The 14,934-nt window shown below is 37.2% G+C and overlaps 1 protein-coding gene across 1 annotated transcript; it reads right to left on the bottom strand.

The window, feature by feature from the left end:
• Positions 1-1,660: 1,660 nt before the first annotated feature.
• LOC105442531 (deleted in malignant brain tumors 1 protein-like) lies at positions 1,661-14,582 on the bottom strand. The gene is made up of 7 exons (XM_030991073.1): positions 14,564-14,582; positions 5,670-5,858; positions 4,121-4,252; positions 3,266-3,595; positions 2,520-2,828; positions 1,909-2,223; positions 1,661-1,722 (listed from the first exon to the last, which is right to left on the bottom strand). Exons 1-7 carry the CDS (start codon positions 14,580-14,582, stop codon positions 1,661-1,663), a joined length of 1,356 nt encoding a protein of 451 aa, XP_030846933.1.
• Between the last annotated feature and the right edge of the window lie 352 nt (positions 14,583-14,934).

The following is a 14,934-nucleotide window of genomic DNA, read 5'->3' as shown; positions in this document are numbered from 1 at the left end:
ATAAAATAAAAATATCTGAGTATCTTACTATGCGCGCTGTAAAACATTTTAAAGAAAAAATGCTCAGAGATGAAATCATTTGGACACAGAAAAGCCGTAAGAAAGTTACTAAACATGTTAAAAGGGAATATATAATTAAATTAAACAAAAATGAGAAATATACTGTATGTAATTTACTCACATGCATTCTACTGTAGCCGACTCATGCAGGGAAGGTCTCGGAGGCATGCAAAACAGCCCTAAATTTAAACAAAAAACGGGATGACATATTTCACTGGCTGTCAGCTGTTTGTGCGATCAAATTTTATCAATGTTATACAACAGATATCTTTATTCATCAAATGTTGTGATATAGATATACGTCAGGTAATAAATTATGACATCAGTTTCTATTTTATTTTTCTATCTATGAGACGAAGTTAGACCTTCAACCTTGGATTTGAAAGTATTTGGCACAAACATTATCGTCACATGTCCATTATTCTAGCCTTAGGAGAAATACACTATCAATAATAAAATTGGTTCAGTAAGGTTTTTTTTTGGATCCGTTCAGTATTCATTGATACACCTTTTTTCAGTTGAATTGTAGATTTAAAAGAAGAAACCTTATCGACAGATTTTGCATAATATCTGTAGATTTTTATTTTTTAATCTTATTCTCATCACTGTTGTGCAATGCATCCATAATTTCTAATACAGTTATAACTATTACATTATACATTACATGTACTCCATTCTTAGCTTATATAATCTTATATAATTTGGTGCAGTATCAATATGGCAAAAGGAGCACCCTCTAAATGATTAGTAGAGAAAAAAATGATATGATAGTCATACATGCCAACTGTTCAGATTAAAGAGGAACATTCCTCTTTTTGGGAGAAGATAATTATCATTTTAATGCAGGTGTTCCTCTTCCTGTACAAATTTGTCTGTAGTATTGAATGGGAGAGTTAGGATTGTTCCTCTTTTTTTTTTTAAATAGCATAATTTGTACAGATTTCTGATTTTCAAATGTTGGCATGTATGGATAGTTAAACTTTGATTCAGCATCTCTTACCCCAAGTTGGCTCTATGAAGCAGTCTTGAACTGCTGGAATGCAAATACCAGTACCTGTGGATTTCAAAGAATTACGTATAAAAAACATTAGTTTGCATCTAGCTTTCAAGACCTCAATCTGTTTCTTCTCTGAGCTCTCTTTTCCCTCTTTCTTCCAGATGAATACATTCGTAGCGATATGGGTACCCGGTAGGATGCGAAAGTTAATGTGCCCTAGATTAGCAAGTGTGCTCTTGTAAAAAAAGACGCCTGGCTGGAATGCTCCCCAGGGAGTGGAGAATGTGCATATATTGTGTGCGGGTAAGCCTGAATCCGATGACCGGGGTAATAATATATATATCTGTAAAGCGCTTTGAGAGGGCCTTCGGTCCTGAAAAGCGCTATATAAGAATTAGCTATTATTATTACTGACTCACTTTCGACTTGTCTCGAGCTCATTATATATAATTTTTAAAAATCACAATTTTCTTTTATAGTGACACAGTGAAACATTCATTCACAAGTCATAAAAAAGCCGTTACATACAGTATACCGATCAATATACAGGCTTTAATAATGAAGTTTGAATGTAACTTTTATTATCTCCCGTTTTTGATTAAGTCATATCTTCCTACCGTTAAGAGTCTCCTTTCTCTCACATAGTCCAGTAATACAGACATCCTCTGTTGAAGAAAAAAAAAGAGATACATTCAATATCAAAGTACAATAGCTCGAACTACATGGCACATTGATAAAATCTAGTGATTAGAACAGCCAGTAGGCCATAACCTGACCTGTATTTTTTGTTGTCAACAATTCAGGTTAAACAAAGAAAACTGATTGCATAATATAGTGAAAGGAAAGATCACCTCCATAGCAAGTAACTCCGACGTCTTGCGAATGATTACAGTCATGAACTCCGAGCCCGCTATGAGAGCAATTAAAGATAGTGCTCTCGTTGCCGACGCAGTGGATGTCGTCGAGGATGATCTCGCCGATACCCTGGCCGAAGTCGTCCGCGCCATGGACGCTGACGGCGTGTCCGAAGCCGAGACTTCTGCAGATGACATTGGCGTTGTTCAGGTCCCAGGAAGTACCGCAGAGAGTTCCCAGGTAACCCTGATAAGCCACCTTCACACGGCCTTCCAGATAGGTGCTCCCGTTGACGAGAAAGACCGCGTAATCTGTATTGGCAGTATGCAGAAAGAAGAGAACCTCTTCATATTTACAAAATCGTGCTTTTTTTTCTTTCTATAAGCCTAGATCATAATACTTTTACTCTCTACATAACAGTCAATTTGTGATTTTTTCTTAAGCTCTAGAAACCACTTTTAAGGCTCGTTCAAATATGGCGCGGCTAAACCACGGCGTTATTTGTTTTGTTTCGTTTTCGATAATGTAGTTTGACATTATTTGAAATATAAAGAAAATTCGGAAAAAATGGGCTAAAAAAAATATTTTCAATGGCATTTAATTTTACCGTCAGGCGAACACGTGACACCCGCATCCATTCGATGAAAACATTTGAAGAAATTCGTGTCGTCGTTTTTGCAGACGTAGATATTCGTTTCGCCGCCGGTGCATTGGAGACCACCCAAGACGATGTCGCCCGTTCCTTGCCCGAACTCCGCGTACGACGACGCGCTAAGGGCGTATGTGTGGCCGAGACTCCTGCAGACCACGTGAGCGTCATTGATGTCCCAGTGATGGCTGCAGACCGTACCCCAGGCACCGTCGAAGAACACCTCAACCCGACCCTGAAGGCTGTTGCTGCCGCCAACTAGACGAACTGTTCAGAGACAATAATGGATGACAGTGAACTATCGGCGCATACAAATTGACAAATTGAGTTCCCCCACAATATTACAAGTCATGTATAAGATGGTATTCGGACTTTTTGTGAGAGTAAATTTACAAGAACGAAATTAAAATAGATTTTAACATCGGTAATCATTATAACACATAATGGCGCATGTGGAAGTAGAAGCGTTTTGAAAAAGAAAGTAGTTTACGTTGCTGATATTATTTTTTGACCGCTAACGTGAGTTTTCAAGTGTGTAAGAGATCATTTTATAAGTGAATAGTTTTATCAGTGAGTTACTATATCGTTCTGTAAAATAGTCAGTCCTTTATTAAGTGTATAGAGTTGAGTTTAGTGTTTTAGGTAGAAATTCGGTCATGCAATCTCACTTGAACCTTTTTAATCATTTATAAAGAATTTCCTACCGCCAGTATTGCATGTCACTGTTGCATCTTGTGTATGATTACAGTCGTGAACGCCTAAGGCAGAGTGTGGACAGTCTAGCAAGATGGATTCGTTTCCAATGCACTGGACTTCGTCCAAGAAAATATCATCAACCACCTCAGCATCATCTGGGTAGTCCTGGTAGTAGTCCACGACGGTTGTTTTCTCGATGGCCTCGCCTAGGCCTAGACTTCTGCAGACCACATTGGCATCGTCTATATCCCAGTTGTCCCTGCACACAGTTCCCCAGGAACCCGCGTTGAACACTTCGACTCTTCCCTCCCATGGGTATTTTCCGCCCACAAGACGAACTGTTTATCATTAGTCAAGAGAAAAAGAAAGAAATGCTAGGCCTACAACTTTGTATTCTATGACACGTTGATGACAAGATGTGTTTGTTCCTGGAAAAACAGTTGTACCCATTCATGAATTATGTGAGGTCCTACAAATAATATATCTATGTATAATTACATAATTATGTTCACAAATCCGTGACTAAATTTTAATCCTTTCATTGCCAATATTAGGACTTTCTGTTTATTGTATTTTAGAAACATTATGCTTCTTCTTCTTCTTCTTCTTCTTCTTCTTCTTCTTCTTCTTCTTCTTCTTCTTCCTCTCCTTCTACTCCTCTTCTTCTTTTGTATACATCATCTTCTTATTCTTCTTCGTCATCTTCTCCTTCTATGGTTTGTTAGGGACTATTGAGGGTCATACAAGAGTTGTAGCCTTTGCCATAATGCCTCTAGTCCACATCTTTATGCTATATATAAAAGCTTTAAAACATGTAATTCGGTTACATGTTACGAGAAATTTCCTTTCTTTTTAATTGATACCTGCACTAGTGGAACATCGAACCCCTGCATCCTCGTCGTGATGGCAGTCTTGAATCCCTATACCACCGTGACGGCAATCCAAAATGGAGGATTCATTCCCGTAACACTCTACTCCATCTAGAAGAATGTCACCTAAAGACAGAAATAAAAACAATATATTATTGTAGATAATTAGGCAGAGAAGGCAGAGAAGGCATAGAAGCATGGATTTCTAATAGTCTGAGACCTAACAGCAACAGTAAATATAAATGTAAGTCTCTCGTACTGTAGTAATGTCAGTGTTTTCTAAATATTTTCTAAACAAAATAATTGCAGAATCATGGTCTGAAAAGGATTATTCCAAAAGGTCGGTAGCGTCGCGTCGCGTCACGTTAACTTGAACGCGACCATTCGTCCAAAGCCCCCCCCCCCCCGGTTTTGCCAAAAAGGTGCGTTGTACCGCCTTAACGCACCCTTTCGGGATAAGCGGGGGGGGGGGGCTTTTCTCGAAAGGGTGCGTAGACTTGTCTTCCACATCAGTCGTTTACAATGGAATTTAAGGAATAGAAATTTAAGTCGTTTTAAATTCAAAGAAAAAAATTAATAAAACTATTTTTTACGGAGTCTTGAAAATTAGGCGTTTATAAGAGTTAAATGAATAACAAGATATACAATCAAATAATTTACAAAAATATTTTTTAAAAATATGAAATAAAGGTGTTTACCTAGTGTTGCATGTCAGTCGTTTATTTATCAAAATAACAACAACAAAAATCCATTTCTTTCTATGTAGTCTACTCCGTTATTTATTTATTTATTTGTAATTTCATTTGCAATAACAAGAAACACAATCGAATAATTTACTTCAAGCCTGTCTGCACTAGTTTGACCAGGGGGGATTAGATCTACCTTCGTGGTCACTGACAGGTGGTTATCTCATCAAATCAGCTCTCATGTAACATAAAAAAAGGGGACCATGGGGGACGTACAACAGGTAACGATTAGGTATTATTTGCTATATAGAGGGTGCAAGTAGGTACAAGTAGTGCAGTGGGGTTTTAAATATTTAAAAATGTCAAATAAAAAAATATTCATTTCTTTCTATGTATACAGGGTGAGTCAGAAAGAATGTCCCACTTTTTAAAAGTTGTATTGTTTGAAGTATGAATATTTAATTAGGGGTTTAATGATATGTCTTGATAGAGTTATCCTCCCAGTAAATTTAAGTACCATTTTCATTTGAATCCGTTCACGCATGACTGAACATCAGACAATCTACAAGACTGCCATATTTCACTTGAGCCAACTTACTGGGTGAGGAATAAAACAGTGCATTGAACAAAGACAGGCAGACAGACACACACACACACACATATGAAAATACAAATAAATGAATAAATAACGGAGTACATAGAAAGAAATGTATTTGTTGTATGTAAATGACTGGGTACCCGGTAAGAAGAAGAAAAAAAATCACATCATCCTCTAGAAAAGAGGACTATTCTTATGCCCCCCCCCCCCGTCCCAACTCCCCCTCTCCTTTTTGCCACCCTTCTATATGATGTCGTACCTGTGCCTTCGCCAAACGGAGCATTGCGTAGAGCCGCCACAGAGCTGGCGTAGCCAAGGCTCATACAGACAATGTTGGCATCTACAAGATCCCATAAATCATCACAGATCGTCCCCCATCGTCCAGCATGTAGAATCTCAACTCGGCCCTCCGAAGGTGTCGATCCGCCTACAAGTCGTACCGATGCTTCTGTAAATTTGAATTAATAGTGAAATTACGTGAAATACGATTTGTTTAAGCTCTTATCAATCCCTCTTTGGATGTTGTCACATTAATCCAGTTGTATTTATTTCAGTGCCATTACACGGAATTCCATTTGGCTGTATTTTGATTTCTTCTTGATATGTTTTCCATTATTCAGGTGATGGTAAAAACGAAAGAAAAAAATCAAATACGAAACCAATAATTTAGAAATTATTTTAATACTAAAATCAAGAATTAAGGTTTAGAGTGTTAAAAATGGTTTAATCTGGTTTAGACGAGGAACCCATTTCACAAAGGTTTTTTTCAATGACAAATGACAAAAATCAGTGACGAGTTATCTGATAACCAATCAGAAGCAAGGATTTCAGTAGCTTTTAACAAAAACTGTAATTTGTCACTGATGAAAAGTTTTGTGAAACGCCTCCCAGGTTTGTTTTTTAAATTGCATTAAAATTATTTGTAAACAAGAGAGAATTAACCCTTTGTGATATGCAAACATACGATACTGTATATTACTGAACAAAAGCCCTTAAGCAAACTTTAATTAATATAAAAAGCTTCTTTTTTTTTTACAAGACTGGTTATGCAGGTAGTGTAGATATACAGTGCGTCCCAGAAAAAACAAAACCGAGAGTTATTGATGTTTTATCATAACTTAATCACATTTATACTTAATAAATGACACATATTTGGAAAGCTTATATCCTCTTCTTTCATTTGATGCAACTCATTATGATGCATATTTCACGCATGAGTGTTTAAAATCAATTTGAAGAGAGGAAACCGAAAAGTCGTTTGGCGGGCTGTATCTGAATTTCAAAGAGGAAATCACATTTCTAGAAAGTTGAGTTTCATATGACACCTCAATCAGGAAAAATGAGCAAAAAAAGACAAAGATCTGTTTGTTTAAAGTAGCCCTTACATTTTCATAATTTTAGCAAACAAATTCGTTTTCACTGGCTGCCTGCCGTAGCAAAAAGCAGAATTGACTCCATTTCGTTAACAATCAGCCATGCATGAAGTCTTTCGTCTACTGCTGATTGTCAACGAAACGGAGTTAAGTCTTTTGTTAATTTCGTTTGTTGATACGGCAGGCAGCCAGTGAAAACGAATTTGTTTGCTAAAATTATCAAAATGCAAACACTACTTTAAACAAACAGAACTTTGTTATTCCTAGCTCATTTTTCCGGAATGAGGTGTCATATGAAAGGGCAGAAACTCAACTTTTTAGAAATGTGATTTTCTCCTTGAAATTCAGATACCGCCCGCCAAATGACTTTTCGGTTTCCTCTCTTCAAATTGATTTTCATCACTCATGCGTGAAAAATGATAAAACAGAATTATCGAAGGCACCTTCGAAATACTAAAGACATATCACATGGGAAGAGATATAAAGAGATATGACATAGAGTGTTGACAGAGAAAGCTGGTCAAAGAGGAGAAAGAGAGAGAGAGAGAGAGAGAGAGAGAGCAGACAAAATCAAATACTCTTTTGAATATAGGACATTTTATTGCACGATTCGATTTTCGCCTTTCGCCGCCTTCCCTCGCCATTGGTGTATTCAGCAGCATATATGGAAGAGTTGACTTACGCCCTATTTCAGAAATAATTAGCTTTAAAACAACGTTCTCTAAATTAAAAGACAAACAGGACAATTTGGGGACCTACTTTTATAGTGACCTACTATATTTTCGCTCTATTTTTTATCCAGCTTTCCAGATTGAGTACACTTTTTGTGTAATCCTAAACCCCAGTAGGTCAATATTGTGGAGTTGCTTGTGATCATCTCGTTACACCAATTATAATGAGAATTCACAGTATTATAAAGCCTCGTATTATCTTACAAGAAAAACCTTGCATTCTGTTCCATGCACCCGCAGTTTTTCGCATTTTCCCAAATCAAATTACCATGCCATTATGAGCATATCAACTCCACTGTCACATAATCCGTTAAAAAGTTCAGGGTCTTCTGTAGTGAAGTGCTTTTCCATCACTCGCACTTCTTGTAATGGTCAAAACAAGATCAATCCTCCCGGCGGAATCGACCGTTTAAGTAAACTAATGCCTCAGTCACACTGGCAAGATGACACCCAACTGAAAGTAGACCGAACAAGACTTTATATTAGACCGAATGGCCATAAATGGATCGATTTTGGAATCGGTTTGGTGTCAATGTGGCAATTAGATTGAGGTAGTAGGATAGATAATGGACCATCAGGGTGGAAAGGCGACGCGACGCCTTTCCAACAAGAACTAATTGTTGGTGCATACGCCCTTATGAGCATGACGGACAAAGAAAGAGGACAAATTATACAGTTCCATAGGTAGACAAAGGAACATCCCTTAACTGCTTTTATGTAAAAATGTGTAGAACAGGTGTCACATGCATATTCACCTGTTCTACACATTTTTACATAATAGCAGTGAAGGGATGTTCCTTTGTCTACCTGAGGAACTGTATATTTTGTCCTCTGTCTTTGTCCGTCACGTCATAGTGAATAATGTGAATATCATCAACTAAAATTCATTTTCAAATTTAATTCATCCGCATTAATTTAGTTTGACACTACCATGACTATGCATATAATCTTCTATTATGGACTATAAAACTGCTATATTTTCGATTTATTAAAACAATAAAGCATACATTGTTGTTTTCACAACAATCACTGATAGAGACCGAGTGTGATTTTTCGCATGGTAGGGGTATGATATTTGTAAGATATAAAGCAAATGTCCACAACGATATGTTTGCTGATTTGGAAGAAGTTCTATAAAACTGTACATACTCGATTGTTGTCATCACCAATAATTTTGATATCAGTATATGATACTTGTCCTGCCTTTATATATTGAACTAGCACATCCTTTTCATTGAATCGAATTTAAAATAAGGAACTTCTTTCTTTTCTCTCTCTCTCTCTCTCTCTTTCTTTCTCTCTCTCTCTCTCTCTCTCTCTCTCCTTTCTCTCTTCTTCTTTCTGCATCTCTCTCGCTCTCTCTCTCTCTCTCTCTCTCCCTTTCCCTGTCTCCACGCCTCTGTCTGTTTATCTCTCTATTATCTCTGTCTATCTATTTTCTTCTCTTATTTCTCTCTAGTTTATTCAATACATTCCTCTCGCAATGTCAAGATACGAAAATATTCATAAAATATTAATGGTCTAATTTCGTTTAATTATAGATGTACATCACATATTATTAGGTAAACATAGTTCACTGTGAAAGTCGTTATGAGAAATTTACAGTTATAAAAAAAGAAATCATCTTTAAAAAGGAATACACGCCTGGTATCGAGACAAAATTATCAAAATTGCATACACCGCTATTAATATCAAGTATTGTCAATATGCCTGTGTCGGTGTCTATCCTTTGTGTTCCAAATGTCCTCGTTCTTTCACCACATGCTGTTAATAATTGTTATGCCCATTCATTTTTTATTCAAAATGTTCTAACATATTTAGAAAAGCTGCCATCTGTAAAATATTTTCCTTTACATATTTGAACATTCGACATTTAAAAAAAAAATGTTAACTTGAATTTAATTGATGATGCCATCTGTCATGTTTTCTTAACATCAATGAGTCAAAATATTGAGAATCGATGGTATTACATTCGCTGTGACACTAATGTATGATATTGAAATTATTCGTAGGTAAAAAATCTGTATATAAGGCCCTGGAAAAAAATTATGCAAACGCTTTTCGTCCCCGTGTTCACTTTCAGCTTTTTAAATTTAAGATTTTGGATATTTTGCTGCGATTACGTTTAAATGGTAAGATAAGACTGTTTGTCTATACATATATGTTTTGCTTTGTGATAGTTATTTGACTCCTGTGTTTATTTTCCACGCGTATTACATTATTCTGAATGGAGGGAGCTCATTAGTTAAATCGTCATGATAATATTCTGTAAGGAATTCCTTTGGAAGTAATGCACTGGGAAATTAATTTTCATATTTACAACCTCGACCGCTGTGGCAGCAACCGTGGGTGCAAATATTGAATCTTCCACCCCATCCTGGACCATTAAAATAATGCGCTTTTTAGTGTTCAATGTTGCTTCCTTCTCCCTCACGATGGAGATTCGCAATGGAGATTCGCAACTTGTAAGATTCACGACATTTAAAGTTCAAACTTGCATACGTGTAATAGCTTGATGTTAATGAAACGACGATATTAAAAGGGGGAATGGTACATGCTCACAATACTCACCTCTTTTTGCACTATTCAGAGACAATGATTCGGTAAACTCTCCTGCTGACAAATAAAAGTTACCCGCGCAAAACACCAGACACACGGTCATTGGTATTAAAAGAACCATGTCGACTGAGATAGACGATAGAAATGATTCTAAAATTCAATCGCTCATAATAAGAACGAGCGAGGTCGAAACAGTCACTTCACTACCAGCAACATGATGGTTGGAGGCCAAACCTGGTTCAAGTAGACATCATATTCACACTGAAAAGTTGCAAGATTGTCCGTTTATAATCCATCCTCTTTTTGTAAAGGAGATTCACAGTCACATGCTTTAAGACTGTAAAGCCAAAAAAATGAAAAAGAATTATATTGTTGTCCGGCCCTTTCCTACTGGCTGCTTACTTTTTCCCCACAATACCATTCTGCATGACATGTTCGTGGAGAGGAGGTAACGTTCGAATATGGCTCCAGTGCTGGAAGGAGGGAATGAGATGTCAATATGAACAGAGTGGTATCAGACTGATCACTGGCCATGGACCTCGGATGTGTGCACTTTTCCCCGCTCTGACACTTATCCCCTAATTACATGCACCATCATATTGATGTATACGAATTTAAACTGTCACTTAAACCAAAATCCGTGCATGTTTCAAACCCGGGGCGACAATATGTGTTTAATATTGCCAGAAAAGAGGGGGTGCGCCATCCAACGTATGCAGTTGTAGGGAAGGGAGAATCTGATGTTTTCTTTATTATAGCAATGTAAAATTTACTACAAAAAATAAATGACTTTTTTTCTGGTAAGTAAGTGCATCTTCGAGCAAATTGCCGGCGAATCTTCCCGCCTCGCTCAGTACAAACAAGAAGTCAACCATTAAAGCTTTCAAGCTCAACTGGACGATTATCTGCAGCGCCAGAAACAACAGTATCGCAAAGTGAAACGCTCGAGTGACAATTAAAATGCGTCACTTGCAAAACGCTTCCGGGGTCGAAAGTTGAGGATATGTGCGACCCAGCTATCAAAATTACAAATAACCTACATCCCGAAGAAATCATCCATCATGTTGGTACTAATAACATCAGCAAATATGACCCATACGAAATAGGGCCTAAAATTGAATCAGTGAGTCTGCATATTCATAACATCATGCCCCTCATTGAAAAAGATTAACCTGAGCTCTATCATTCCACGGAAATCCTATGCCCCCCCCCCCCCCCCCATTTCCATACCAAAATTCAGGAAAGTCAACAGAAAGCTGAAATCATTCCAGGCCAAGCACTCACGGGGATACATCGATCACACGAATATATCATCCCTTATCATCACATCGGCCTTGATGGAATTCATCTGAATGACGGAGGAGTTCGCGTTCTGGCGATAAAACTGATCAACCATCTTAAAGCGGCTCCCTCAACGACGGAACGGATTAGACAGGACGATGAGCTGCCTGTGGCTGAGAAGAAACATCCGCCAACAATGCCTGACCTCTACAGTGATGTAGTACACGTACAACAATAATTTCAGTTGGGATCATCGATTACCTGCACAGTGCTCTCCAAGATCATCGATCTTACAGTATTCTGGGTGTTTCAACTTCGGTGAAATGAATCACAACAGGGAAAACTGCAGATTCAACACAATACTACGATGCCATCAATGTGGCAGGTTCGGCCACAAGGCCAAGCATAAATGTCCGTCAATTTTCGTGTACTAGCTTCCAGGCCAGGAAGAGGATGCCGAGACATCAGAATCCAGAGCGCATATATCAGCCATTTTCATCAGATCCATCAGAGTCGAAATACAAGCAGAAACACTGATGATGAAAGCAATGACTTTATCTGTGATATTAATAATGATCACAATGTCAGTGAGTCTTGCCAGCGCCACGACCCTCACACCACGAATACAGAAGAAAATGAGGCATACTATAGTCTCGAACACAGACATATCAAGCCATTTAGTGGAAAACGTCTAAAAATTTGCCATGTCAATATAAATTCGTTACCAGCCAAGATAGATGATCTAAAATATACTCTAAAGTATAATCCATTCGATATTAAAGCCATAACAGAAACTTACTTTGATAAGACCGTACCAGACTCCAAACTATTATAATAATAGAGGAATACAACATTATTCGTAAAGACATTTATTCTACGAACCCAGACAAATATAATGTCACTGGTGTTTATAAAACTTTCTTTGGCGATCATTTCTTAACTTTTACAATTTATGGCTCAGGGTTCAATCCTTGGGCCCATCCTGTTTACAGTCATGCTAAGAAAGTGTCTTTAAAGGTGAAACAAAAGCTTGTTTTCATAAGAAGATTAAAAACATATTTTTCTACCAAACAAAATATTGGGGGTACATTATACCCCATGTTCTATACTGCTGTAATGTATGTTCGCGCAGAAGTACCGGGAATGCAATACCTTAAACAAATTACACAAAAGGGCTGCTTACATAGTTTCAAAAAAGTCATGGGATATACCGTCCCTGGATGTTATCAAGTTACTATGCTGGCCAACTCTTGATAACTTGTTCTGGAAAACAATGTGCTATTTAATGTATAAATGCGTAAATAGAATAACACCCGAAATCGTACATGACAGATTTATATATAATGCAAGGTTTTTCCACCTCTGGTAGATTTAATGCACTTTTCATCCCAATAGATTTAGTTCTTACATGTTTATCAGTTTCTTTCTCATTATCTATTATGATTCGGTTTTTGTCATGTTACTTGACTCCATTACCATACCATGCTTACAATGTGCTGTTAGTATAAATATCATTAATTAACTGTTGTTCTTTTGTGTAATATTGATATGTACTTATTATATTCAGTTAATGTGTTCCCATGTTTTGTTTAACTTATTTGTATAGTTGATTTTTTATCATTATCTAAACCATGCATAAATTGTGTTAAATGTTATAATTTGATATTTTGTACCATGCTAATTGTAAATTATGTATTTTTCATGTACAGTTTTCCTAAACAGGGCTCTGTGGAAGACCAGATTTTTTTATTTGTGTATAATGAACAGACTACCCTGAATAAAGAAGTGAAATAAATATTATAAAAAATCTTGTATCACTATCATCTCATCTTAAGGTAATCTGATCATGTAAGAAAGGGGAACTCCCGAGATAGGAGGCCACCTGGTTCTTTATCCTCCTTTTTTAATAATGGTTGCTCTGAAATGAAAATATTAAAACAAAATTTCAATCAAAAGGGCCGTATGTTTTTTATTGCCATAAGGGAAAATGACACATGGCGCAAGGAGGGGGTGATCCTTGATATTCATGAGAGGATTTTTTTTTTATCATCATCAGAGGGATAATTTTCATCACAGGAGGGGCATTTCCTTTGTTTGCATGGAAGGGGTGACCCTCCGAACCCCGTTTTATCCGCTCATTCTTTGAGACGAGGAAGATTGTGGAGATCCAGACTACCGTGTCATCTATCATGTTACGCGATGCAAGTGGAACTATGTAAATGGGTAGCTTAATTATATTCCAATCTTTGATCCATATGTCGCTTCGCCAGGCTAAGAATAGCGGTAACTTAGAACTTTTCACAGCGTAGCCGAAGCTAATATGGTAATACTGAGCAAAAAGGATAGAATCACAATTTCGACAGCATGTTAATGAATAATTAAATGGGTGGATGAACACCGGATTAATAATAATGAATGAATGGAGGAAGGAAGGAAGGAATGCATGAACGAATGATTAACTCAACGTGTTTGACGTTTCCATTAAACATTCGTCGACAATCACATTAAAAAAAAAGACTCGATAATCAAATTAATCGTTTTTCATTTTAATGCCACTTTAATTTAATTGAAATTACGAATGACGAATATAGACTAAATAGACTGTATAGCATATTCAAATATAATTATGATAACTACAAAGTGTGTTCTTTATATGTTTAATGGCAGATACATGGCAAGTTATTTCGATACATCCTTTGTGCCCGAATCCATAGATAAAATTCGTTAAATTAATTCTGAAATAAATTGTAAATCAAGATTTATTTCGTTATAGGCATGATGACTAACATAAGTCTTGCTAGGCGTACAAACAACACGCAATATCAGTACAAACGTTTTCATTAGCCACTAAACATAACACAAATATTTTAGTACCTTTTGCAGCGATATATCATTACAAGTTAAAGAAGATGTTAGGTCTCACTTTTACGAAAAACACGATGCAATTAAAGTCTCTGAATCATCAAAAATTGAGAGCTGCTAGTGTCATTGCTTGAACAAAAAATTAATTATATTATCATAAAAGATAAACAATAAACTTTCAACTCATATACTTTTAAACTTACAAACGTAACATTATATTTCCATTTAGTTCTTTTTAATTTACAGTATAAACACAAAATAAAGTCCCTAAAGATATAACATCTCATGTACAGGCGCGCCGGAAGCAGTTTGGGATTGGGGGGGGGCGAACATTCCATGGGGCTCACCTTCTGGGGGCAGTGACATAATGAGCAAAAACTTTTGGAGGGGGGGCAGAAGATAAATCTGCATCACCACTTTTACACGTTACATGCAGGCCCTGCGGAACGTTTTTCAAAGTGGAGTATTAACAATCAGGTACGGCGTAAATTTGCTTGGAGTCCAGGGCCTGAGCCTCAGCAGGGGGTCAAGAGGCTGAGCACCCAGAAGCTCAGGGTGTTTAGGCATTTAATTACAGTTAGATAAGCACCCAGGGCCCCGCCTAAGGGCCCTTGGTGGGGTCCAGGGGGCAGAGCCTCCGGAAGCTCAGGGGTTTTCGGTATTTCATTACGGTTAGATGAGCATCCAGTGTCCCTCTTAAAGGTCATTGATGTGGTCC

Source organism: Strongylocentrotus purpuratus, unplaced genomic scaffold (assembly GCF_000002235.5).
Source record: "Strongylocentrotus purpuratus isolate Spur 01 unplaced genomic scaffold, Spur_5.0 spur5_scaffold_2, whole genome shotgun sequence".
In the NCBI taxonomy this organism is placed as follows: Eukaryota; Metazoa; Echinodermata; class Echinoidea; order Camarodonta; family Strongylocentrotidae; genus Strongylocentrotus; species Strongylocentrotus purpuratus.
Note: the sequence above shows the minus strand (reverse complement) of the source record. Positions and strands in the feature narration are given on the sequence as shown.